The sequence below is a fragment of the Pelophylax lessonae genome (genome assembly GCF_965119305.1).
Source record: "Pelophylax lessonae genome assembly, chromosome: 10".
Lineage (NCBI taxonomy): Eukaryota > Metazoa > Chordata > Amphibia > Anura > Ranidae > Pelophylax > Pelophylax lessonae.
The window spans coordinates 177204299-177231614 of record NC_138777.1 but is presented as its reverse complement, the minus strand read 5'-3'; the positions used below and the strand labels follow the sequence as shown (position 1 = coordinate 177231614).

The window sequence follows — 27316 nt, the reverse complement described above, 5'->3', positions numbered from 1 at the left end:
ATAGGGTACATACCGGTACAGCATTCCCGCACATCCAGCCAGCACTTTGAGAGATTACACTTACTTACTTACCTTGGAGATATTTGAGAGATTACACCTACACCTACTTGCCTTGGAAGGGGGTAATCTTCTATGGCGAGTATAGCCCAAAACCTATGTTTTAACTTGAAAATTAGAGGGGTCGTCTTATACGCCCAGTCGTCTTATACGCCGTCAAATATGGTAGGTCCAGTTCACAACTGATAGTTTTATGGTATTGGGGTTGTGCAAAATGCGATTTATGCACAGTTTACCAATAAACAATATGTAACATATGTTTTAATAGAAATTGTATCAAAGCGAGCAGAGAGCAGGACTTGTATTACCAGACCCCAATGCTTTTGTAGGACGCTGTTGTGAACAGGTCCTTAGGCCTATGATAAAGTGGCGAGCCTGTTGTTGATGACAAGAGAAATTACTCATGTTTTTCTATGCATCGCTTCCTTGCTGGCTGGATGAGCAAGGTGTCACTTCTTCAGAAAAACTGCAGATTGTCAGTGAGGGAGAAATACCTTTGCTCATCTGGCAAGCAGTGGCCTGTATAGTGGTTTGGTCACTGGAGAATTGTCATCAGCAACAAGATTGCTAGTAGGGCATGGCCCTTAGGTAAGACTGTTCCTTATATGTAGCTAGAACCTCCTGACATTTCTCCTTGACATTTGCAGAAGGGCCAAACTGGATTAGATTTGGCTGTCCACAGGGCAGGCTAGGTGAGGCATTCATTTGTGAGAAACATGCACACTGAGTGACTCTTCTCTCATGTTATTATATGTTTGTAGAAGGTAGACTGTAATGGGCAGGGTGTCAACAGAGAAGTCGTTAACTGACATTTCGCTGTAGCTTATCTGCATGTGTAGGAGAATCTTCAAGTACAGGCACCCAACAGCATTTAATCTAACCATGACCTTAAATGACTCCTCCAGTGCCCTAAGAGTTCCAAAACCTTGGGTGCTGCAGTTTAGGAGCCAAATTCTTCCTGGTAATGGTGAGAACTTGCCCAAACCCTCCCTCATGTCCCTATTAGACTTTGGGTACTCAAACTTTTCAGTTCAAGGGCCACATAAGATATTTTGCAGATATTTGTGCGCTGAAAAAAATCCCCATTAGATTCCCCCTCTTACATCAGGGTCCCCATCAGAGTCCCCACCCCCACACTTTAGGGTACCCATCAGAATCCCCCCTTACATCTGAAGCAGAGACCATAGACAACTCTGCTGACCCTTATCCCCTATCAGAGCACATTCAGATATGCCTCTGATCTTAGCTGCAGACTGGATAAAATCCTGTAGAGGCCTGGCTGTGGCCCACAGGAGGTTGGAGACCCACTGTATTAGACCATTACTATGATAGCCCCCTAAATGCTAATAGCAATGTGCAGGGTATGGTTGGGCAGCTGTCTAATGGGCCACACACACTATACAATTTTCTGAAGACTTTTTCCTTTAGACTTACCAAAACCATATAATATGAGGTCAGACCTAAACACTTTCAATTTGTATGCAATCTGGCAGGCCCTTGCACTACATAGAAAAGGTAAATCTGAAAGAAAAAGTCTTCAGAAAATCTTATAGTGTATATGGCCCTTAAGTTACCAAGAACTGGCAAACTGGCTGTATTGCACAGTAGTCAAGGATTCAAGGCTGGACAAGTCTGGAAAAGTCAACCCAGATGTACGTGAAGGCCCCTAGTGTACCATAGCCTCCTCAGTACATCTATTGTACTGATATGTTTACTCAGCGAGAACAACACGAGTGTTCGCTATACATATTAAAAAAGTGATCAGGCTGGAGTTGGGCTTTAAAGCTTAACTCTAAGAAATCAGCCACTTTCTGTAATGTTCAGGATTACTGAGAGTTAATTTATCTCTTTGATTTACAATTTTTTTTTTTTTACTGAGTGTCAGGAGTACAGATATCGCTGTACAGCTGGTGCTCTGATGCTGGAGCTTCTGGTCTTCTGCAGGTGCAGAGTCATATTCTGGCTACCCCCCAAACACTGTGCATTTTGTATTATGTGAAGCTATTCGCAGTAAAACCTGCAAATTAAAGTGATCCTAAAGTCTTTTATTTTATTTATTTTTTGTTTAAAAATAACAAACATGTTATACTTACCTGCTCTGTGCAGTTCGTTTTGCTCAGAGCTGCACCGATCCTCCTCTTTTCGGGTCCCTGACCGGCGATCCTGACCCCTCCCTCCTGCCAAGGACCCGCACTGCAAGCAGCTTGCTATGGGGGCACCGCCGAGCCGCTGCTTTTTGTGTCCATTCAGACTCTACTTATTGGCTCACTGATTTTGATTGACAGCAGCGGGAGCCAATGGTGCCAGGAGGGAGAGTCCCGGACAGCCGAGTTTCTCGTGCAACATTGTTGGATTGAGATGTAAGAGGGGGCTCAGGTAAGTATTACGGGGGCTGAGGGGGGCTGCTGTACACAGTAGGTTTTCATCTTAATGCATAGAATGCATTGAGATAAAAAAAAAAAAACATTCTGCCTTCAGAACCACTTTAAGGCTTTGTTCACATATTAGTGTCCCGGATTGTGGCCGCAATTCTGCCAGCGATCCCGAATCAAGGTAAATCGTGGGACGCCCTTGTGATTCCTGTTACTTCCAGTGGCACCCCAAACACAGCGCGATTTTACCGCAATTGTCACCCGTTGAATTGCGGTAAAATCGCACAAACAGAATCGCAGGACCCCTGTTGCCCAAAATTAGTTTCTGCCAATGCCAATTTATGAACGGACCCTAAAGAGATAAGTGCATTAGGTAGAATGTACCTGGTTAGACTTAACCCATAGTAAGCCAACAGATGTCGGAAAGTAGCTAAATTGCTAGAGTTGGGCTTTAAGGCTTACCGTATATATTTGAGTGTAAGCTGAGTTTTTCAGCATGTTTTTTCATGCTGAAAAAGCCCCCCTCAGCTTATACTCGAGTTACGGTCTTACTTACCTTTTCCCCGGTCAGTGCGCATGCGCTGCCGCTGCTCGGGAGAGCCCGTACATGTTCGGCTATTCCCGGGCAGACGGCGCATGCGCAGTGACATGTTGGCGCCGGGTGGCGCAATTTTTAAATGTAAGGCGGAAAGGTAAGTGAGACTCCTCCGCAGCACTGCAGGTAAAGGTAAGTGAGACTCCTGTACCTTGCCCGCAGCACTGCATCTCCTGTAACATCAGTGCCATATTTGTGCCATGTCTGTACCATATATGTGCCATGCCTGTATCATCTGTGCCATGCCTGTACCATCTCCTGTGCCATGTCTGTACCATCTCCTGTACCATCTCCTGTGCCATGCCTGTACCATGCCCACAGTCCTGCATCTCCTGTACCATGCCTGTATCATCTCCTGTACCATGCCTGTACCATCTCCTGTACCATGCCCACAGCCCTGCATCTCCTGTACCATGTCCGCAGCCCCTGCACCATGCCTGCAGCCCCTGTTGTGGGTCTTGTGATGGTCCAGTCGGGTCAAATAGCTTCTGCATTTCCCACCCTAGGCTTATACTCGAGTCAATACGTTTTTCCAGTTTTTTTGTGGTAAAATTAGGTGCCTTGGCTTATATTCGGGTCGGCTTATACTCGAATATATACGGTATGTGCTGTAAGCATTACCATAATTCTATTTTTCTACAGTTGTACAGTATTCCTTGCCTAAACACCATTTTAGTGTTTTTACTCTAATACTTTCTATAGTAATCTATGTAACTTGTCATTTTTGTAATACTGTCAAACTTTGTATGAGGTTCCATGCGGTTGATGACTTGCTGCGGTCACCAGGTCACTGTGCATAGAGAGGAACACTCAGTAATTTTGCTCAGTACAATGAACGTGGCTTTATCTGAAATACTATTTGTGAATTACGCTTGGATCATTCCCGACAGTACGCAGTCAGCATACGTCTTGTTACAACTTTCTCATTCACAATTACATAATTTAGGTATTTCTCTGGGATTTTCTGTATTTCTCTGTTGATAATTGATGTTGACAACTGCATATTCTGCTTTGTGACATCCGTGCCTGTCCCAGATACCAGAGCTACCAACCTCCTAGGTGTCTGCGTTAATGAGGTTACAGTGGGTACAGAGTAGATATGTCAATATATTGGTTCCCATAGTAACGGCGCTCCATGAATCCATATGAGATGTTTAATAACCTGAAGCGCTGAAAACAGCCCCTTTCTACCCACCCAAAACAAACAAGGCAAATTAAATTCAAAGAATCTGTTCCCCGGAGTTCGCAAGCCTTGTGCTTTAAAACCTTCGTCTGCTTGCTCGCAATATAACACAATGTGCAGAAACTGACTGAGGCTGAAAAAAGAGATAATGTTCCAGAATTAACCCCCAAGAGGTCCTGTTGCATTAAAATGAAGCATTAATCCTCACTACAATTTAGTTGCAGTACCAGTCCGAGGCATCTCTAGATGTATAGCCTCTGTATCTGGATACATAAAAATGCATACGGGGTGAAGAACACTAATAATTCACTATTAATAGATTTCCCTGGGTTTATTTATAAACTTCATTTATCCTCTTTGTCCTTTTGTAAGTTTTATTCTGTTCTTTGTCATTAGGAATATACCGTATATGTAGGATATATTCTACCAAGTGAAGAAGAAGCGTAAAGGGCGCATCTAGTACACAAATACAAAAATGCCTTCCTAAAGTGACTCTGTTCTTAGAAAAAAATTAAAATGGGGGTTCCTCTAAAGAAAATATATATTAAAAGCCTCTTTCACACGACCTCTCCGTTTTTTTCCTCCGCTCCGGCACTTTTTTTTTTTTTTTTTTCCACGGACACGGATGACACTTGTGTCATCCGCTCCGTATGTCTGCATATCATCCCATCCGTTTGCGGGTGATATACGGACATAATGTATGTCTATGGGATTGCGGATGACACCGCTGACATCCGATTTTACATCCGTTCCGTTTTTTAAACGGAAGAAAAATAGGGTTCTGTTCCGTTCCAAAAAATGGAACAGAACTGAAAGGATGCAAATCGGATGTCAGCGGATGGTCATCCGCTGACATCCGCAATGCCATAGACTTACATTATGTCCGCAAATCAGTGTTAATTTCGTCGACTAAAACAGACTAAAACGTTTTCGTCGACTAACACAATTCAGATGACTAAAATACGACTAAAACTAAAATGGCATTTTAGTCTTAAGACTAAAATATGACTAAAACTAAAATGGCATTTTAGTCAAAAGACTATAACTAAAACTAAATCGAAATTTGCTGCCAAAAATTAACACTGGTGCATGCTCAAAGCATAAATAATAACATATTAGATTTTTCACTCCAGGACCAGCAGTAGTATATAATGAGTTTGGAAATTGTAGAGAAATGCTTAAATAATGCATTACAAATTACAATTGAACTACACCCATTTGATTATAGATGACTAAAATTAGTTTTAGTCGACTAAAATGTAGGGCGTTTTAGTCGACTAAAATATACTGGAGTTTTAGTCGACTAAATACGACTAAAACTAAAACACTTGCAGAAGACTAAAATGGGACTAAAACTAAAATGCCATTTTAGTCCTAAGACTAAGACTAAAACTAAATTGAAATTTGCTGCCAAAATTAACACTGCCGCAAATCATCCGCAAAAAAATAGGATGATTTGCGGACACACGGAGCGGCCGTGTGAAAGAGCCCTATCTAAGTTTAATGTATCATTTAATGAAAATATGAGTTTGAAAAAACAGTTGCGTTAATACCGTGTAACAGAAATTTACAACTACCACTTAATTTTTTAGGGTGCCTGCTTTCAGAGAATAAATATTATTTGAGGGTTTTAACTAATATTCAGGCCTAAAATGTGAGTGTTAAAACATGTACAGAAAATGCTAAATTGTCCCTAGCAGCAAAGGGATTAAAGAGTTGAGAAAAAAACATTCCCCTCTGGGTGATCTATGTATATTTCAGGGATTTGTTGTTGTAGGGGATGCCCAAAATCTGACTTGTATCTTGGAAAATCAGTAAGCCAATTACACAAGCAGGAAATTAAATTTCTAGGGGGCGTTCTTGTACACCATCTGTGCACAGAACACCTCCAGGTTGCCATATTACATTTTACAGAAAATTATATGACTTGTGTCGCAATTGGGGACAGCAAAAACAGAGAAGAGGGTGGAGAGGAGAATTCCCTCCCGGGGTATTGGACTTTTTAGGATGTGGGTTTGTCACATGCAAATGAGCACTTCAACAAATAACTATTTTGATAACAAGTCAATAGACTTGCTATCAAAATGCTTTTTGTTGAAGTGCTCAACTGTATGTGATAACCCCACATCCTAAAAGTCCAATACCCCAGTCTGCCCCAGTATGTCTATGGGATTGCGGATGACACCGCTGACATCCGATTTTGCATCCGTTCCGTTTTTTAAATGGAAGAAAAATAGGGTTCTGTTCCGTTCCAAAAAATGGAACAGAACTGAAAGGATGCAAATCGGATGTCAGCGGATGGTCATCCGCTGACATCCACAATCCCAATGACATGCATTATGTCCGTATATCACCCGCAAACGGATGGGGTAATATACGGATATACGGAGCGGCCGTGTGAAAGAGGCCAAATACTTTTCTTTGTTAAGAAATAACAAAAAAAAATGTAGTGGTTTTTGCACAGAGCAGCACAGATCCCCCTCTTCTCGGGCCCCTCGCCGGCGTTCCTGGCCCCTCCCTCCTGTAGGGTGCCCCCACAGCAAGCACCACCGAGCCGTTGCCCTGTGTGTCCATTCAGATAGGGAGCCACACTTCAGCCTCGCCCCCCCTCCTCTCTCTCCTAATTGGCTCACTGACTTTTATTGACAGCAGCGGGAGCCAATGGTGCCTGCTGCTGTCTCAGCCAATGAGGAGGGAGAGTCCCTGGACAGCTGAGGCTCTCATGCAACATCGTTGGATCGAGATTATGCTCAGGTAAGTGTGAGGGTAGGCTGCTACACACTGAAGGTTTTTTATCTTAAAGGGTAACTCCACTTTTGTGGGGGGGGGATAGCAAATAACGTATATAAAATAACGTGCACAATTGCGACAAAAATCATATTGTGATTGAATTTTATTAAAAATTACCTTTCCTTTTCGATCTGCAGCTGTTGTATTTTCTGAAAATGCAATGCAATACGGCTACCTGGACCTGTTCTTTACACAGAATGTGTACTGACCACACCCCAGAAACATCATTTCCTGCTTGTGTGATTGGCTCACCAATTTTCCCAGAAGTCTGCTTTAGATTCAAGTCAGATTTCAGGCATCCCCTGCAACAAAAACATCACAAGTAATTTGGAGCAGTTCATCCTCAAAGTTCACAGCAAAAGTGCAGAAGTTCTCTCAGCAGCTAAGTTTACTTTGCTCCTCCCTCCCAGTGCACCTGCTCTGGGTGTATAAAGGCTGGTAAGTCACTGCTGGGAGGGGAGGGGGAGGTGAAAGAAGCACTTCAGCTTCAGTACTCTTTGAGGATATGTGAAAAAATGTCTGCACTTAAAGTGTAAATCCAGGCACAACCTAACTAACAGAAGGTCTGTGCAGGAGAGGACCGACAACGGCTGTGAAATGCCTGGGAAGTGACGTCACCCTTAGACTTACTATGGGGCTTCCATTGGCAGTCGATAACAGAAGCCCCAAAGAAACATGTCAAGGATGATCAGTGGAAACAAGATGTACCTGAGCTCAATTTTGAGTGTCATGGTAAAGACTGTGAATACTTACAGTATCTCACAAAAGTGAGTACACACCTTACATTTCTGAAAAAATGTTATTATATCTTTTCAGATGCTCAATAGGGTTTAGGTCTGGAGACATGCTTGGCCAGTCCATCATCTTTACCCTCAGCTTCTTTAGCAAGGCAGTGGTCCTCTTGGAGGTGTGTTTGGGGTTGTTATCATGTTGGAATACTGCCCTGCGACCCAGTCTCCGAGGGGAGGGGATCATGCTTTGCACCAGTATGTCACAGTACATGTTGGCATTCATGGTTCCCTCAATAAACTGTACCTCCGGAGTGCCAGCAGCACTCATGCAGCCCTAGACCATGACACTCCCACCACCATGCTTGACTGTAGGCAAGACACACTTGTCTTTGTACTCCTCACCTGGTTGCCACCACACACGCTTGACACCATCTGAACCAAATAAGTTTATCTTGGTCTCATCAGACCACAGGACATGGCTCCAGTAATCCATGTCCTTAGTCTGCTTGTCTTCATCAAACGGTTTGCTTTCTTGTGCATCATCTTTAGAAGAGGCTTCCTTCTGGGACGAAATCCATGCAGACCAATTTGATGCAGTGTGCGGCGTATGGTCTGAGCACTGACAGGCTGACCTCCGACCCCTTCAACCTCTGCAGCAATGCTGGCAGCACTCATACGTCTATTTCCCAAAGACAACCTCTGCATATGACGCGGAGCACATGCACTCAACTTCTTTGGTCGTCCATGGCGGGGCCTCTTCTGAGTGGAACTTGTTCTGTTAAACTGCTATATGGTCTTGGCCACCATGCTGCAGCTCAGTTTCAGGGCCTTGGCAGTCATCTTATAGCCTAGGCCATCTTTATGTAGAACAACAATTCTTTTTTTCAGGTACTCAAAGAGTTCTTTGCGATGAGGTGCCATGTTGAACTTCCAGTGACCAGTATGAGAGAGTGAGAGGAATAACACGAAATTTAACACCTGCTCCCTATTCACACCTGAGACCTTGTAACACGAATGAGTCACATGTCACTGCGGAGGGAAAATGGCTAATTGGGCCCAAATTGGACATTTTCACTTGGGGTGTACTCACTTTTGTGGCCAGCGGTTTAGACATTAATGGCTGTGTGTTGAGTTATTTTTAGTAGATAGAAAATTTACACTGTTATACAAGCTGTACACTCACTACTTTACATTGTAGTAAAGTCTAATTTCTTCAGTGTTGTCACATAAAAAGATATAATAAAATATTCACAAAAATGTGAGGGGTGTACTAACTTTTGTGAGATACTGTATGTACATGTGATATATATATTTTTTTAATTAAATTTGTAAAGAATTCAAACAAACTTCTTTCATGTTGTAATTATGGGGTATTGTTTGTAGAATTTGAGGAAAATAATGAATTTAATCAATTTTGGAATAAATCTGTAACATAACAAAATATGGAAAAAGTGAAGCGCTGTGAATACTTTCCGGATGCACTGTATTTATGACTGTCAGTTGGCATGGAAACAGTACCCTTCACTCTTCTGTAACAAGGAAATGGGAGCACCTCACACTTTTCCTGAGATAAAATCGAGAAAGGCACTCCATAAGTCTAGCAAATTTATTCATCCATACATAATCTGTCATGAAGCAGTGTGAAAAATATTCTGCATTACTCAGGTAATAAGTCATGTTGTGCAAGTGTTATCAGGACGTCCTTCAGCTAGTAGTAGGAGAGCATTCTATTATTTTATTCTTTGAGAACTGCTAACACATCATAGAGAAATGTAAAGGATGTTTCCATTGTAATTATAGGATTCACACACTGGGGGACATTTTCTAGCAAGTTAGCGGCACAGTTAGTCGCAATTCAGGCTGCGTATCCAACAAATTCTCTGCAACAGGTTTACAGATATTTGCGTTCAAATGTGGCAGTTTGCAAAGTTCAAAAACAGATTTATAACTGAAGCTAAGACTGATTTCCACTCTTTTTTTTTTAATAAACTTTTATTGGGTATGGACGCCTGTGGTGTATTAGGGATCTATAGTACCAGCATCCCAAATTAATGAAAGTTTGTGGGGTTAGGGGATACCCAAGACCAACCTCCCAGATGGTCAATGGGGGGGGGGGGGCAACAAAAAAAGGGAAGGGGGAAGGGGAATTGTTGTGTGGGACTTTCAAGGTACCGTATTCAACAATAAGCAGTAAAATAAAATCAGAAATTTTTATTCAAAAAAACATGATTTAAAATTACAATACAATGATGTGGACACGATCAGTGTTTACGTGTACTCTGAACAATGTTTACAGACACAGTATGAGTTTTGGCAATCCTATGATGGATTCTCAAACTTCTAAATGCGTAAACCTCGACATGTTTCGTGGTGTAACCACTTCTTCAGGAGGATGCTATACATATTTATGCTTTCATCCAGTGTTCAGAGCCAAGGTAGATCACAGATCTGAGGACACAGCCATCATATGCCTCTCACCGGCGGACATGGGAGACACCCAGACAGCCCGATAGAGCCAACCACTAATAAAATAAATCCGATCCAAAAACAATCTCCACCTGGATACGAACCAAAAAGCGAGGGATTGGGCCATTGCAGATAGGGATCATGTGTTGGTAATTGAGCCCCACTCAATGGTAGGGATTCAAGGAGGATTTTACTGGTACTCTCCGCCACTTCCCCAAGCCAGGGGGAACATAGGAAGCAAATGATCCTCTAAGGTCCCACGTTTGGTATGTCCTGGTGGAGGTGAGGATTTGGGGTTTTTGATTACGAATAACAGGAATACAGTGAAGGCGATGGGAAAACACCCGATCCGCCTGTACAGGAAATCAGTGTGATATTGAGGAATAAATTCACCATCAAAAGAGCAGTGATATAGCTGTAAAGCAAATCAGATACTAATCGATATTAGAACATTTAAACAATGCTGTAACCTTAAGGGCCAACAAAAAAAAAAAAAACTGGATGGATCTTTAGATGGGTGGGGTGAGGGAAGAGAAAGGGAAGGGAGGCGGGGGTAGAGATTGTGGTGATGGGTAAGGTCCAACGGAAGGCCAGGTTCCGAGAAAGGATAGACGGGTTCCGAGAGAGGATAGTCATGTTAGATCCGCAGTTGGTTTGGCATAAGGGTTTTGGAAGTCAGTCTTATAGCTGAGAGGTTGGCAGAAGAGGTGCAATTCGGAAGGAGATAGAAAGGTGTACATGAATGGTTGCCATCGGTATAGGAAGCGTTGTTTAGAGGGTGGATGACTGAAATCTGTATTGAGTTTTTCTCTGTGTAGTAAGAGTAACAACTCCTGCTTGGTTTGTAGGCCTGAGGGGCCAGGGTGTGAGATCCAGTTTTGTAGGACTGTTTTGCGGGCAGTGAGGAGACAGAGTAGAATCCAGTCCTTGAGGTGAGCTTTGACTATTGGGGGTCGAGGTTTTAAATTTTTGTCCCAGTATCCAAATAGAAGAAGAAGAGGTTCTCTCGGGATGTGTATTCGGGTTACATTGCGTATAAGTATGATGATCTGATTCCAGAAGGATACTATTGCACAGCAGAAAAAAAAGTGGTGGGAGAGAGATGGTCTTGGCTGTTTGCAGTGGTTGTTTTTGTCCATAGAGAAGGGAAGGAAAGCCCTGTGCACAATTTTCAATTGTGTTTCTCTCTATTGTTCACATGGGATCAGTTTAACTGATTTCCGCTCTAATCAGACACATAATTCAGAAGTGGTCACGTTTAAGGCTCCATTCTCACTTGTGTGACTTGTCATGCAACTTTGGACATCAGAGTTGCATGACAAATCATTCCCCATATTTTCCAATAATACCCATTCATATATGCGCGACTTCAAGTTTCAGCAACTTCAAAGAAGTTCATGCACTACTTTGGTCTGTCTTTCATGCAACTTGAGGGCCATAGACTTCAATGTTAACCCTCAGAATTTGCATGAACATTGTACCTGAATGTTATACAATACAACTTGTGTGCAACATTTGTCCATTATCACTGGTCAAAGCCAAAGTTGTATCCAAGTTGCACCATCCAAAGTTGCTTTAAAGTTGCACCAAAGTTGCCAGTGCAACTTTGGAGTTGTATAAGTGTGAATGGAGCCTAATACAGTTGCAAATGTGGATTTAGGCCCCTTTCACACTTGTGCAGACTTGGGACAGCAAAGTCGCATGACAAGCTGTACTCCATCATTCCCAATGAGTACCGTTCATATCTGCGCAACTTCAAGTCACAAGGACTTAAAAGTAGTCACTGCACTACTTTGGTCTGACTTTGATCTGACTTTGATGTGTTTTGAGGTCCATAGAGCTCAAGATTACAAAGGCATTGTTTCAAGTCCATTCAAAATTGCGGTTAAATTGCACGACTTTTAGGTCGCACAGGTGGGAAAGGGGCCTTAAGAGCAGCCAAAGAAGGAATTTATGACTCAGGCTATAACCTTGCAATAAATATCTTACAATGCATCTAACTGCTCTTGTTTAGCAATGCTTTGCCTTGCGACAGGATTAATAAATGTTTCTTAGTGAATGGCCAGCTTTAGAGTGCATTTACATCTGCAAATGCACCAAACTGTGATTACATGCAAGAACCCCAGCTGAGGTTTCTGGCAGTTAGTTACGGGAGGCAGCTCCTTTGAAAGCAATGGGAGGCTGCTGACTCCCGCAGCTAATTGCGGCCACTTGCATGGAATCCAGGGCCGATCAATCACATGTGGTTACTGCATTAGTGATTTCATGTGAGTGTCCATGATTAGCTGCAGATGTCAGCTGCCTCCCATTGCTTTCAATGGGGCTGCCTCACGCAGCTGTGAATCTGGGCTTGGGGTTCTTGCATGTAATTTGGAGTTGTGTGAATGCACTCTAAGGCCCCTTTCACACACGGGGACCGTTCAGATCTGAACGGTCACCCCATGCATCCCTGTGGGACATCCGATCCGTCAAATCTGGACGGATGGAAACCCTATTTTCCATCCGTCCAGCGGATCGGATCAGATGGGATCGGATGAGAATGGACAGACGGTCCGTTCCCATCCGATTCCCCCATAGAGATGCATGGGGACCTGACAGCTGTGTCTCCGCACACAGTGCAGAAAACAGCTGTCATCCTCCTGCTCAGCGGGGGATCGGCGAATCGATCCCCCGCTGAGATAAACGGAGTCCGTCTGACAGACGGACTGTGTGAAAGAGCCCTAAAGCCTCATGCACATCTTTATAGCTGCTGTTTTTGGCGTCAGACGTTTTTTTTTTCTACAGCCAGTAAACTCCCCAGCATGTTATCCTATGTGTCCATGCACACATAGGCAGTTTTTGGCAGGGGCGTTTTCTGGCTGGAAAAAAAAACCCCCAGAACTAGTGGGTTTTAAGAGGCATTTTTTAGCTGTAAAAATGCTCTAAGGCCCCTTTCACACGGGCGATCCAATCCGCCTGTCATTTTTTTCAGGCGGACCTGATCGGATGCTCCATGCATCTCTATGGGGCAGCGGATGTCAGCGGAGACATCACTCTGGCACATGCACTTTCCTGAAATATCCATCATATTGGTAACCTCAGGGGCTGATTCCGGGAAAAGTGCATATCGCCCCTCGTTAAATCGGCTTTGCCGATAATTGGTCGATCCCTACTACAAACTATGGGATAGATTTATGGCATTTTTTTTTTTTATTGTTTCCACTAGTAATGGCGGTGATCGGCGATTTTTAGCGGAACTGCGACATTGCGGTGGACAAATCTGGCACTAAGTGACACTTTTTGGGGACCAGTAACACCAATGATCAGTGCTAAAAGTAACACAGTGATCAGTGCTAAAAAAAAAAAATTCACTGCTACGGTATAAATGACACTGGCAGGGTGGGGGTTAACACCAGGGCCGATTAAGGGGTTAAGTGTACTACTAGGGAATGCTTTCTAACTGTGTGGGGGATGGATGTGCTAGAGGAAAAGAGAGATCTGTGTTTCAGCTTAGCTTAGCTGAAACACAAGATCTCACTCTTCTTCTGTGACAGAACAGCCCTTCTGTCATTCTCCTGCACAATCGCAGGTAGTCGGCGGCCATTGCGCACCCCCGAGAGCTACTTCACAAAATCGCATACCTATAGGTGATTTTGCGCAGTTGGGCCACCCTGCCGCAGTATATATGCGGTGGATGGTCCGGAAGTGGTTAAACTGAGTAGCGGGAAAGACAATGTGCCCATAAGCCGCACATCACAAAGCAGACCCGTGTGCTCTTGGGCCCAGGTTGAGGCTGAAACTCATTGTTTCATAGAGGTCTGCTTTGTGATGTGTGGCTCATGGACACGTTTTCTGCCTTGCTGAAGCTTGGAGCCGGGACGGGCTCCCATCCTGACCAGCGATTGGCTTTAGACTGCACCTCTAAACTGGGCAGCACCTATATCTTTTACATTTGGGTCACAGTGAGTAGCAGGAAAGTTTTGCCCCTTGTGTACAGGTGCTTTTAAGTTTTTTAAAAAATGGGAGTTTTTTTAATTATATTTTGGAGAGATAGTTGTTAAATATGTGTTGTCACATTTCCGTTAGTAGTAGAGACAAAATGCTGTTCGTATGAGAATCAGAATAAGTGTTTGATAGCTATATACTTCACATAAATAAAATGGATGTGGTGAAAGAGTGACGTTTCCGTTTAGGTAGGTCAAGTACACCTGAGTAGCAAAATGGAATTCAGTTTAGTGGACTCTCAACCAGGAGAATGCAGACGCTGGAGATGCAAATGAACGCAGCTCTGCTCTCATCCTCCCTGTTCCCACTTGCTGCCAGGAACTTATTATCAGCTCCTTATGGAGGGCTCTTAACTCCGAATCCTATTAACTTTATCTGCGTAGACGTCCTTTATACTCAATGGAAGAATTTCACTCCTGGGAGGTTTGTTCAATCTGCCTATTTTATTCTGTCGCTCATTTTTATTTTCATATTAAGATGATTTACACTCATGTTAGACATTTGGTGTCTTGGTGCAATTCTCATTCTTAATTCTCTTTTTCAGGTTCATAATGTCTCTGGTGTGTTTTAAGAACTCCAGTTAGCGGTGTTTGTATCCTAAATGGCCAGATGACATAACGTCATGAAAGCTTTAGAAAAAATAAGTAACTACAACCTTTTTGGTTACCTACTTTTTACTGTGTTCTGAAACTTCGTCCTGGCAGATGCTGACATAGAGAAGTTTATAACCTTTTTCTTTTTGTGGTCATTTCTATTTCATGTGCCACACGTGAGTAGGTCTGAAATCATGTAAAGTTCCGGTCTGATGATGATATGGAGACTTTAAAGCTGAAATCCATGACATTTCCACACAACAATTCTCCTCCATTGCTACCCCTTTAAAATGGCAACCTGGAAACTGAAATACCTAGGAATTGTCATCTCTGCAATCTCAGACATTTTCTAGGAGAGCTTAAAGCCTCGTACACACGCAACGAATTTCCGCCAACCGGTCGTCCGTCTTTTGTCCAGAGTCGTGTCTGTTGGTTGGAATGTGCTCTAGACTGCACACAAATTTTCCTGCAGGACAGAATTCTACTTCAGAAGTGATGTCATGTGTTGGATTGCTTTGTATGTGTTCTTTCATCTCTGAGCATGCCTAGTCTTGCTGATAAGATTTTTCCCCATCGAAATCTGTACTAATGAGACGAAAATCGGACGTGTTTTGATGGTCGACAAAAATTGTATAGCCTGCACACCAGGATTTTTTCGGCCGAAAAGTCGGACTCTGTTGTCGGAAGCACCATACTAACAAGCCGAAAATCGGCAGATCGGTCGTCGGACGAAATTTCCCGGCCGAATTTCTACTCGTGTGTACGGGGCTTAACTCTCTTAATGGCTGAAATAAAGACACAGGCATTACACCTAACCAGGTTACTTGATTGGTACAAGCATGCAATCTTTAAAAGCTGGATACCTATGCAACAGAAAACTTCTAACATCCCTCTGTAAGCATTATACAATGGATTCCTAAAAATCTTCCTAGCACAATAAAACACCAGCCATCTATAAGTACGGCTTTAAAGTATGCAACAAATGTTTTTCTCTCTCACTTCACTTTATTGCTTCATTAATGACCTCAGTCATTGGGAACCCAGACTTTCCCCTGGTATGTATGGCTACTGATTTATACCTTTCTTATTGGGGAACAAAGACAGACTGTACAAATTCATCTCTCAAGAGATCCCAAAAGCCTGTATTAGATACATAAACAAAAAAAGAATTGACACAACTCCGAAACGATGGCAAACCATGTTATGTAGTCAGGACTTTTCATTGACTCATTAAAACCCAGACAATCCGTTGCAGCACCAACCACTCCATTTGAAAATCTCTGCCTAGACCAGTCTTTCTTTCTCACCTTTTCAACACAGAGGAATCTTTGAAATAACTTTCCAGTCTCAAGGAACCCCTGCTAAAAATTACTATATAAACAACTCCTAAAACATTAGTGTGGTGGTCAGTGGGAAGAATGCTCCTTACACTTGGGGACATTGGAAAGGATTAGCCCCTTACAGATAGCTAAAAAGATCATTGGGGTCAGTGGGAACTTATCTGAGAGGCCAAAATTGCTCATGGAACCCCTAAGCAACCTCTGAAGGAAACTATGGGTTCCATAGAACCCTGGTTGAGAAACTGTTACCTAGACTCTCAAACTTTTAGACATGCGCTATTGCATCAAACCTAATTCCAGACCCTCCTCAAAACTTCTCCCTCCCCCTCTACCCCCCCCCTCCCTTTTCCTGCCTATTTATCTGCAAATGGGAAGTGGACCGTAACCAAACATTTACACAGGAGCAGAACTACATGCTATATTTTGTTCAGGACCATCTATATCTACCAGACAATGGTACAAAGTGTCCACTCGTCTACATAACATTTCCTATATGTTCCTCTAACATGCTGGAAATGTACACAAGAAATCAGGGTTCACGTAACATATTTATAAAGTTCAGCTTTAAGAGCCGGTTCACATTAGCGCGACTTGTCATTCGACTTGTCAGCCTGACAAGTCGCGCTCCCTCGCGGTCCATTGACCGCTACAGGACCCGTTCTAATAGGAGCGACACAAATCGCTCCGACTTAGAAAAAGGGTCCTGTACTGTTTCGGGGCGACCTCGGAGCGACTTGCATAGACTTCCATTATGTGAAGTCCCTGCAAGTCGCTCCGAAGTCGTGGTGCAATGTAATGCACAAGTCGCCCCCGAAGTAGTAAGGAGTCGTGTCGCCTCAGTGTGAACCGACTCTAAAGGTAAATGCACTGACTAAGCCTTAATTGGCCAATCTGACCCTCCAAATTAAATACTCAAATACCCAAACACAGACTCTGTCAGTATTTTTACCATCCATCTAATACAAATATTGTATCAATAAATGTATATCTTTGCTTAATTATTCAGCACCTCTCACAACAAAAAACACTGATTGACCCGTCTCTTTCCCTTATCGACCAAAAGGTGCATTTTCTGCATTCTGTTTGTGTCTAGTTTGATGTTTTTGATCGCATTGAACAACTGAATGCTTATATTGGTATGTGTATGACCACCTTTAATAAATAACTGTACTTTTAGTACAGTTATCCTCAAAATCCTCCAAAGAACTTGCGTGTTCATATCCCCAGAAAAGCTCCTGCCAGGCTTTTCTTCTGAGCATGTATTGATAAAACTTCATTCACTCTTTCAGTAAGTAGAGGCCATCTATTGTGCATCCCACAGCAAAAATCTCAGAGGAGCTAGGGCAGATACATATAAGGCTTAAAGAAGTATTGCCATTGTAGAAGTTGAAAATATTTATCAAATCCTTCCCACATTGTAATAATCTTGTCCAAAACAGTGCAGCGGTTTTGCAGTTTGTTGTATATGGGGCTGCGTTGTCACAGACCGGTCAGGGTACTCATGCTAACCTGTGTCCACAGCCAAAAGCAACTATAAAGGGCACATGAGCATCAGAATTGGATGACAGAGCAATGGAAAAAAGGGGGCCTGGTCTGATAAATCATATTTTCTTTTACATTATGTGGATGGCCAGGTGCATTTGTTTAACTTACCTGGGGAAGAAATGGCCCAAGGATACATTATTGGAAGAAGGCAAGCCGGGGGAGGAAGTGTGATGCTTTGGGCAATGTTCTTCTGGGACACCTTGGGTCCTTCCCTTCATGTAGAAGTTAGTTTGACACATACCACCTACTTAAACATTGTTGCTGACCAAGTACTCCCCTTCATGGAAATGGTATTCCCTGATGGCAGTGGCCTCTTTCAGTGGGATAATGCTTCCTGCCTCACTGCATCAATGGTCAAAGAATGATGAGGAACACAACAATGAGTTGGGGGTGTTGACCTCCACATTCTCGAGATCTCAATCTAACCAAGCATCTGTGAAATGTGCTGGAAAAACAAGTCCAATCCATGCAGGCTTCACCTCACAACTTACAGGGCTTAAAGTGTCTGCTACTGACAGCTTGGTGCCACAGATACCACAGTATACCTTCAGAGGTCTAGTGGCATCCATGCCTCAACAGGTCAGGACTGTTTTGGCTGCAAAAGGGGGACCTACGTGATATTAGTGAGTGGTCATAAAGTTATGGCTGATTGGTGTATTCCATGGTGATTGAATTAAGGTGTGGATCTAAATGTTGGGGTATCTTCCTAACACTCTTGAAAACTAAAGTAGTAGCTTGGACAAGCTTCAAAACAACTCCCACGTTACAAAATAAGTCCAGTTCTTTGTGACTAATTACTAATTATGTATTAAGAAATACCAAGCTGCGTCTTGTATATCTGTTTGGAGTTCAGCTTTAAGTTGTAAAATGGAGGTTTTTTTTTTTGTACACCTGTCTTTTGTGTGAGGACTGACAACCCTTTGTAAGCTTTAGTTGGATCTCCAATGAGTGCTTATGCTGGGTTGGCTGTCCCCCTGCTGGTTGATTGCAGGCATGTGTTACCAGAGAAAAGGTGAGGATGTGCAGGGGGTGTATCTGTATGGGTAATGACAGTGCTGTCCAGGAAAAAAACATGGCACCTGTGGTGGTAGTGGGGGGGGTTCTTTTTATTGCATGGGGAGGTCCCAAAAAGTCAGGAGATCTAACTTGACAGTTGCAGCAACCGCTGACCAGCCTCAGCTTGTCTATACCTCTGTTGCATTGCACTCTTTTCTTGCAAGGATGCCCCTTCTTCTCTCTCGGGTATTCTCATTTGGAAAGTAATTAAAATCCATTCGCATCAGAGAATTTAATTTAACTTCCAGGCTGTAAAATCTGACAAGACACTCCTTCTAGAATAGGGCCTTTAGTGCAGGTTGAATTATTTTGTTAACCCCTTTCATCCGGTATCACAAGTTTACCCCTGGACCAGCTGTGCCAGTAACTCTGCATCTTCGAGAGTGATTGTGAAAATATCTCAGGCAATTGTATGGATGTCTTCTGCATCAGATGGGTTTATATAATTAGATTTGCCAGTTCTAGAGAGGACAGGTGAATGGGCTCAGGTAATATCGCTTTGGATCTACTGTAATTGAGGTCTCTAGGCAGAAATCCAATTATCTTTTCAATCCTTTCCTCGCTCTTATTGTAATTGTTTCTGTAACAGGCTTGCAATCTACAGACTTTTTTTTCAAATCTGCTCCACAGTCAAGGCTGCTGTCTGACAAGTCATTGTGTGGCCATTTTGGCAGGATCACCTTAGTTGTTGCTTCACTGTTGATGCACAGTTCAAGTCTTAATGAATACGCCAAAGCCATAATTTACTGAATGCTTGGATGCTTCTGTTATTCTTCATGCCATAATAAATGGCTTGCAGCAAGCCAGAGGTGCCCGAGAATTTCTAGCCTGGGTTGTGACCTTTGTATAAATTTATAAACTATTACAGTCCCAGAGCCACTAATTAGCATCCTATGAGTTTGAATCGAAGCATGGCTGGTAAAAATGATTGTGGCACTCCCACGCTATTATTAAATAAGTGTGGGGTCATATTTAATGGCTTATCAGTCAGCAGCTGCCTTGTTCCATCCTATTACTAATTTTCCTCTCTCATTTTTGCTTTTCTTACTGCTGCAGTAATGTGGACACCAGGGAGCTCTGTGGTAAGTTTCTTCTTCTAATGACCTGAACTAACAGTGGGGAATACAGCATGGTGACCATTTATTGCTTCGTTCAGCTGTCATAAAGATATGCATTTTGGATCTACTTCACTTTTACTTTCTGACTTGACCTTTATTGTGTTAGTAACAAGAATTACCATGACACAGGTAGATAAACAGTTAAAAATATTCACCCCGTATAAATTCACCCCAAATAAAGTCTCCTATTGTTTTTCTCTTTATAGTCCTGTACCACCCTATATTATAATTATTGTCTAATTTTTCTCTTGGAGAAACCTCAAATACATATTGGTAACATCAGTAAATAAGCCTTCACTAACCTTTGTAGCAGCAGGCACTGTAAAACAATTCATCCTCAAATTTCACAAAAGAAACAATGAAGTTGGGTCTCAACTGTTCTCCCCCCCTTTTGCGGTGTAGCTGCTCTGTCCTGGAGGGAAACGCCAAATGGAAAAGGATTTAGGAAAACTAGAAGAATGGTCAGAACTCTGGCAACTGAAATTTAATGTGGATAAGTGCAAGATAATGCACCTGGGGCGTAAAAACCCAAGGGCAGAATATAGAATATTTGACACAGTCCTGACCTCAGTATCTGAGGAAAGGGATTTAGGAGTAATTATTTCAGAAGACTTAAAGGTGGGAGGACAATGTAATAGAGCAGCATGAAATGCCAGCAGAATGCTTGGATGTATAGGGAGAGGTATAAGCAGTAGAAAGAGAGAAGTGCTTATGCCGCTGTACAGAACACTGGTGAGACCTCACTTGGAGTATTGTGCGCAGTACTGGAGGCCATATCTCCAGAAGGATATAGATACTCTAGAGAGAGTTCAGAGAAGAGCTACTAAACTAGTACATGGATTGCAGGAAAAAACTTACCAGGAAAGGTTAAAGGACCTTAACATGTATAGCTTGGAAGAAAGAAGAGACAGAGGGGATATGATAGAAACTTTTAAATACATAAAGGGAATCAACTCGGTAAAGGAGGAGAGCATATTTAAAAGAAGAAAAACTACCACAAGAGGACACAGTTTTAAATTAGAGGGACAAAGGTTTAAAAGTAATATGAGGAAGTATTACTTTACTGAGAGAGTAGTGGATGCATGGAATAACCTTCCTGCAGAAGTGGTAGCTGCAAATACAGTGAAGGAGTTTAAGCATGCATGGGATAGGCATAAGGCTATCCTTCATATAAGATAGGGCCAGGGACTATTCATAGGATTCAGATATATTGGGAAGACTAGATGGGCCAAATGGTTCTTATCTGCCGACACATTCTATGTTTCTATGTCCTTATATTCAAGATAAGAAGACTGCCAGGCCGCCATTTTATTGCTGGTAGCCGGTAAAAAAGAGATACTGAAAGAAAATGAAAGTGAAGGCATGTTTGCCCTGCACTTTGAAGATTAAAAGAGAAATCCATCTTTCTGACCTTGTTTCATGTTACATTGACATTTAGGGTATAACATGAAACAAGCCCCCCCCCCCCTTTTATAAAGTTGTGGGGTTTGGTTTCTTGCAAGCTCCTGCCACAGATATATGTGAAAGAAAAGCTATAAGTCCCATCTTCCACCACCTCAGAGAAACTTAGTTTTTAATAGAGCACAGGTGTGGTGATGTCACTGCACTTTTAGTCCATTAATACTTCCTCCAGCTGTGTAACTAAAAGCCTGTACCTCCTTATGGACCTGAGCTGGAGAAAGAGTCTGCAGGAGCCAGAGGATTGCAGCAATGATCCACTGATTGTGGTTATAGTGCTTTGTAGGCTAAAATGCAAAAAAATAAATGCACATTTTTGCATTTTGCAAAATCTGTGCATTTGTTATTTTTTTTTGCAAAAGGTAGACTTAGCCTTTAATTTAACATGCAAAGGGTGCTACAGCTATTGAGGTCAGTGAGATTTTGTTTTAGAGCACTGATGCTGCTGGTTAGGAATATGTACAGTAAATAGTTGAATGTTCATAGCCTGGCCACATTCCTACTTTAAAATGCTGTTTTGTTTTAGTACAGGGGTCTCCAAACTTTCTGAACAAACAGCCAGTTTACAGTCCTTGAGGCTTTGGGGGGGGGGGGGCAGACTAGGTCCAGTGTGCTTAGCAAAACACCCTGGTGTCAGTGAGAGTAAACAGTGGCCCATCATTGGTTTTAGTGGAAAAAATAGTGCCCTATTGTTGATACCAGTAGGAGATACGGTGCCCCATTGTTGGTATTCTGTGGGAGGAATGGTACCCAATCATTGGTGTCATTGAATGGCGTGGATCCCCAAGAGCCAGATAAAGACAAGCAAAGGGCCACATCTGGCCCATGGGTCACACTTTAGAGACCACTGTTTTAGTAGAAACATGTTTACTGCCCTCCCACTCCAGGGTTCTAAATGAGTAATGACCATGCCGCTTATCACATGTCCTCATGTAGATGTGTTGTGCTAAGGAAAAGAGGGTGTGTCTGACCAGCTTTGTGGGCTTACGGGGTGCACAAGGTAGAACAGTCAAGCTATGGTGACTGTTAGACTGCCGAGACATATTTAGGCACACTGATCAAATGCTACAACAGGAAAATGGATAAAATAAGGATGATAGTACAATTTCTATATGAGTGAATATCAATTTCTGTGATTTCAGATAAGGTTTTAGCTGTGCTTGATTATACTATGCCTGGAAAACCTTCATAGGGCTCATTCATACCATATGCATTGGGGCTACGCTGGCAACCTTTTTCCAGCACAGCCCCAACACATAGTTTCAAAGTTCTGTGAAAAAAAAAGAAACTGTGCAATGCACCAAGATCGGCATGTCGGCACTTTCTCTCCAAGATCACACCAGTGGCCATGCGCTCACTGACGTGAATGAGCCCTACACTGAAAATGTTCCCTGAACCTGAGCAAATATGTGAAATTATTGACTTGAAGATAAAGTCAGAGCTCTGGCACCTCATCTCCCCCATCCTACAAAGCAAGTGTGTACTTAAGTGATTCACAAAGACGTATGGCTTTGCATTTAAGAACACAAAGTAGGTATACCTAGTTCATAAGTTAAATTTGCAAGTGTGTCCTCTGGTACAGCAGCTTCCAGGAGTGCAGGAGAAGATTTCTCATAAAAAAGTTTTTATAGAAACCCAACAGGTTCACTGTGAAGGTTTCTTTGTCTCAGAATAATGTTGAAGAATATTTCAGCACCATGGATAGTCGGTGATGATTAGATGACCTGCCCTTTTCTGTGGTGAACTGCACTGTGTTATGACTAATACAGTGATTTCCATCTTCCACAGGGATCCCACTGGTATAGAATATGCATACCTACATTGGTCCGAACTGGACTAATGTAAATATACAATACAATTCATATCTGGAGTTACAACTTTAATAATTAAGGGCAAAATGCAAGTGCTTTAAAAAAAAAAAGAAATAAAAGGATCCTTTCACTCTGGCTTTCTGCTTTGCTCAGTGGGGGGATCGATCCGCCAATCCCCGCTAAGCAGGCGGATGACAGGTCCATCTCCACTCTGTGTTCTGAGACAGACCTGTCAGAAACCCACTCTCCCCTATGGGAGATTGGATGAAAACTGTCTGTCTGTTTTCCTCTGATCTGATCCTCCAGACTGATGGAAAATAGGGTTACCATTCGTCTGGATTTCACGTACAGGATCGGATCGGATAGCTGCGGATGTCAGCGGACATGTAACCTCTGACATCCACTGCTCCATAGGGGTGCATGGAGCATCTGATCTGGTCCGCCTAAAAAACTGACAGGCGGACCTGATTGGAAAGCCCGTGTGAAAGGGGCTCTAACTCAGTTTACTGTACTCAAAAGAATAACATAGAATTCCAGGGTATTACTAACTGTGCTTAAAGGAGAGGTACAGCTAAAGCTCATTTGGCTGTATTTCTCCTGTGACTCATTTTCGGCATACAGCAGGCTGAAGCCCGCTGCCGGCTGACGTCACAAAGCCAGTCCAGGCGTGGGAAAGATCGCACATGCCTGGACCGACACCTGACTCAGTCTCTAAGCAAGCTGCTGAGAGCCTGAGCTGGCCTCTCCTGCTCCTCCACAGCCCAGCGCTCCAGTGGGGCAGAGCAGAGAGCCAGTGACTGACAGTCACCCGCTCTCAGTTCAGGGGACAGATGCAGCATTAAACAGATGCTGCATCTACCTAGGTAAGTATGATTCAAATTTCAAAAGAATTCCCATACTTCTCTTTTAAACCTGCTGCCATCCCCTTCTAACTCCTATGCCAACTACCCTGTTAATGGAAGGTCCTTACACTTACCTATTCTGAAGGTGATCTGGTTCAGTCATGTGAACAAGTCCCCGCAGCAGCTTCAGGGGAGAGGAGGGACAGCCGATAATGAAGCAAGCCTATGGGTGATATCACCGCTCAGGCATATCAGCCGTTGTTGCCGATTTCTCCTCTCCCTTGAAGCCAGCTGCTGGGGAGATCACATGAATGTACACGAGCTCCCTCAGAATAGGTAAGTATAATCATCTTCCTTTCATAGGTTAGTTAGAATAGGAGTTAGAAGGGGGATGGGAGAAAGTTTAAAGAGGAGCTTCAGTACCCCCCAATAACATTAAAGGGATTCAGCGCTGTTCTCACCTGATCTGATTCATCAATCAGCTTTGGGTCCAGGCACTAGCATCTTAATTAAGAGAAACTGGCAGTGAAGCCTTGCAACTTCACAGCCTGTTTCCCTCTGTGCATTTGTGTGGGCACCCCCCCCCCCCTCCCCAAAAGTACCACTTGTTAAAGTGGAGGGGGGGAGGATGCAAACAATCTGAACTTCCCTTTTTGGGTGAAGTTCCGCTTTAAGCATAGTTTTCAATAGACTAGAATTCCACATCCATTGTATTTTCATGCTTTCACATTCAATTAACCTTCCAATGAACTATGGGTGCCCGTTGGATTATATCTGGATTATGGTTGTGTTCTTTTTTTAAAAATACTTTTCTTTTTTCACAGACTATTTTGCAAACCATATGGGGGATTATGAAGATGTCCTCTCTTCTTTGGAAACCCTAAATTTGTCAATACTAAAGGCCATGGATTACACCAAGAAGGTGAGCTCTGCAGGCTGTCAATGTAAATAAATAGGAAAGTACTAAAGCAAACTCTATGCCTGTTACATAATTCTTATCATTGTAATCTGTTATACTCAAGAACTTTAAAGGTGCCCTTATATGGGACAATATGTCACAAACATGCTATATCCTTAAAGAGGTTATTTAAAAAAAAAATTAAATGTCAGCAGCTACATATACTGTAGCTACTGACTTATCATAAAAGGACACTTACCTGTCCAGGAGGGGGGCGGGGTAGAACTTCAGGGGAAATCGCCTAGTCAATGCCAGTGGAAGTGGCAGCGGGTACTTGACAAAACTAGGCACCCGCTCTGCAAAAAAAAAAAAAGTGGAAGAGGAGGGGGAGAACATAAAGCGGAACTTCCATTTTTAGGTGAAATTCTACTTTAAAGAGGAACTGCATTCTACTCACATAATTTGTAATAAAAACATCTTTGCTTTTATGTACTTGCCAAACATGCTGCAAAAATCTCCCTCCACTTAGTCTGGCTGCAGCCATTTTAACTGTAGGCAACCAAAGTGGCTGACTGCTTAGTTCCTGGATTTACACAGATATACACACACACATATATATATATATAAACTGTATATATATATATATATATATATATATATATATACACAGCGTCTCACAATCGTGAGTACACCCCTCACATTTTTGTCAAGATTTTATTATATCTTTTCATGTGACAACACTGAAGAAATGACACACAGCCATTAATGTCTAAACTGCTAGGAATAAAAGTGAGTACACCCTTAAGTAAAAATGTTTAAATTGGGCCCAATTAGCCATTTTTCCTCCCCGGTGTCAGGTGACTCATTAGTGTTACAAGGTCTCAGGTGTGAATGGGGAGCAGATGTGTTATATTTGGTGTTATTGCTCTCAGTCTCTCTTACTGGTCTTTGGAAGTTCAACATGTCTCCTTATGGCAAAGAACTCTCTGAGGATCTGAAAAAAAGAATTGTTGCTCTACATAAAAATGGCCTAGGCTATAAGAAGATTGCCAAGACCCTGAAACTGAGCTGTAGCACAGTGGCCAAGACCATACAGCAGTATAACAGGACAGGTTCCACTCAAAACAGGCCTTGCCAAGGTCAACCGAAGGAGTTGAATGCACATGCTCAGCGTCATATCCAGAGGTTGTCTTTGGGAAGTCAGCCGTCATTTCCTTTTCATTTATCTGTAGTTTGCTGAGCACTCATATGCTCAGAACTGGTCAGTGTTTCTGTCCATTTGTTTATTTTGGGACTAGCGTGGCTTTTTCTCTTTTTATTTTGTCTTTGGGAAGTAGATGTATGAGTGCTGCCAGCATTGCTGCAGAGATTGAAGGGTGGGGGGGGTCAGCCTGTCAGGGCTCAGACCATACGCCACATACTGCATCCATTTGGTCTGCATGGATGTCATCCCAGAAGGAAGCTTCTTCTAAAGATAATGCACAGGAAAGCAACAGTTTGCTGAAGACAAGCAGACTAAGGACATGGATTACTGGAACCATGTCCTGTGGTCTGATGAGACTAAGATAAACTTATTTGGTTCAGATGGTGTCAATCGTGTGTGGCGGCAACCAGGTGAGGTGTGTCTTGCCTACAGTCAAGCATGGTGGTGGGAGTGTCATGGTCTGGGGCTGCATGAGTGCTGCCGGCACTCGGGAGCTGCAGTTCGTTGAATGCCAACATGTACTGTGACATACGGAAGCAGAGCATGATCCCCTCCATTCAGAGACCGGGCCGCAGGGCAGTATTCCAACATGATAACGACCCCAAACACACCTCCAAGTTGACCACTGCCTTGCTAAATAAGCTGAGGGTAAAGGTGTTTGACTGGACAAGCATGTCTCCAGACCTAAACCCTATTGAGCATCTGTGGGGCATCTTCAAACGGAAGGTGGAGGAGCGCAACGTCTCTAACATCCACCAGCTCCATGATGTCATCATGGAGGAGTGGAAGAGGACTCCAGTGGCAACCTGTGAAGCTCTGGTGAACTCCATGCCCAAGAGGATTAAGGCAGTGCTGGAAAATAATGGTGGCTACACAAAATATTGACACTTTGGGTCCAATTTAGACATTAACACTAAGGGGTGTACTCACTTTTGTTGCCAGTGGTTTAGGCATTAATGGCTGTGTGTTGAGTTATTTTGAGGGGACAGCAAATTTAAACTGTTATACAAGTTGTACACTCATTATTTAACATTTTAGCAAAGTGTCATTTCTTCAGTGTTGTCACATTAATAGATATAATAAAATATTTACAAAAATGTGAGGGGTGTACTCACTTTTGTGAAATACTGTGTGTGTATCTATATATATTTTTTTTTTATATATATATACACACACACACACAAACAGACACACTCATACAACTGCTTGCCTGCACATCTCTCCTCTTTTGATGAATACCCATGGATCTCTGCAGTCCCCTGTTATCTCTGCC

General features: G+C 42.8%; 1 protein-coding gene across 1 annotated transcript in view; it reads left to right on the top strand.

Annotated features, from left to right (window-relative positions):
* The window catches only part of NECAB2 (N-terminal EF-hand calcium binding protein 2), a 389351-nt gene that overhangs the window by 200851 nt on the left and 161184 nt on the right, over positions 1–27316 (top strand). The window contains exons 4-5 of the mRNA XM_082269903.1: positions 19769–19794; positions 24766–24863. Of these exons, the coding sequence (XP_082126029.1) occupies positions 19769–19794; positions 24766–24863 (124 nt within the window). The remainder of the gene's footprint in view (positions 1–19768; positions 19795–24765; positions 24864–27316) is intronic.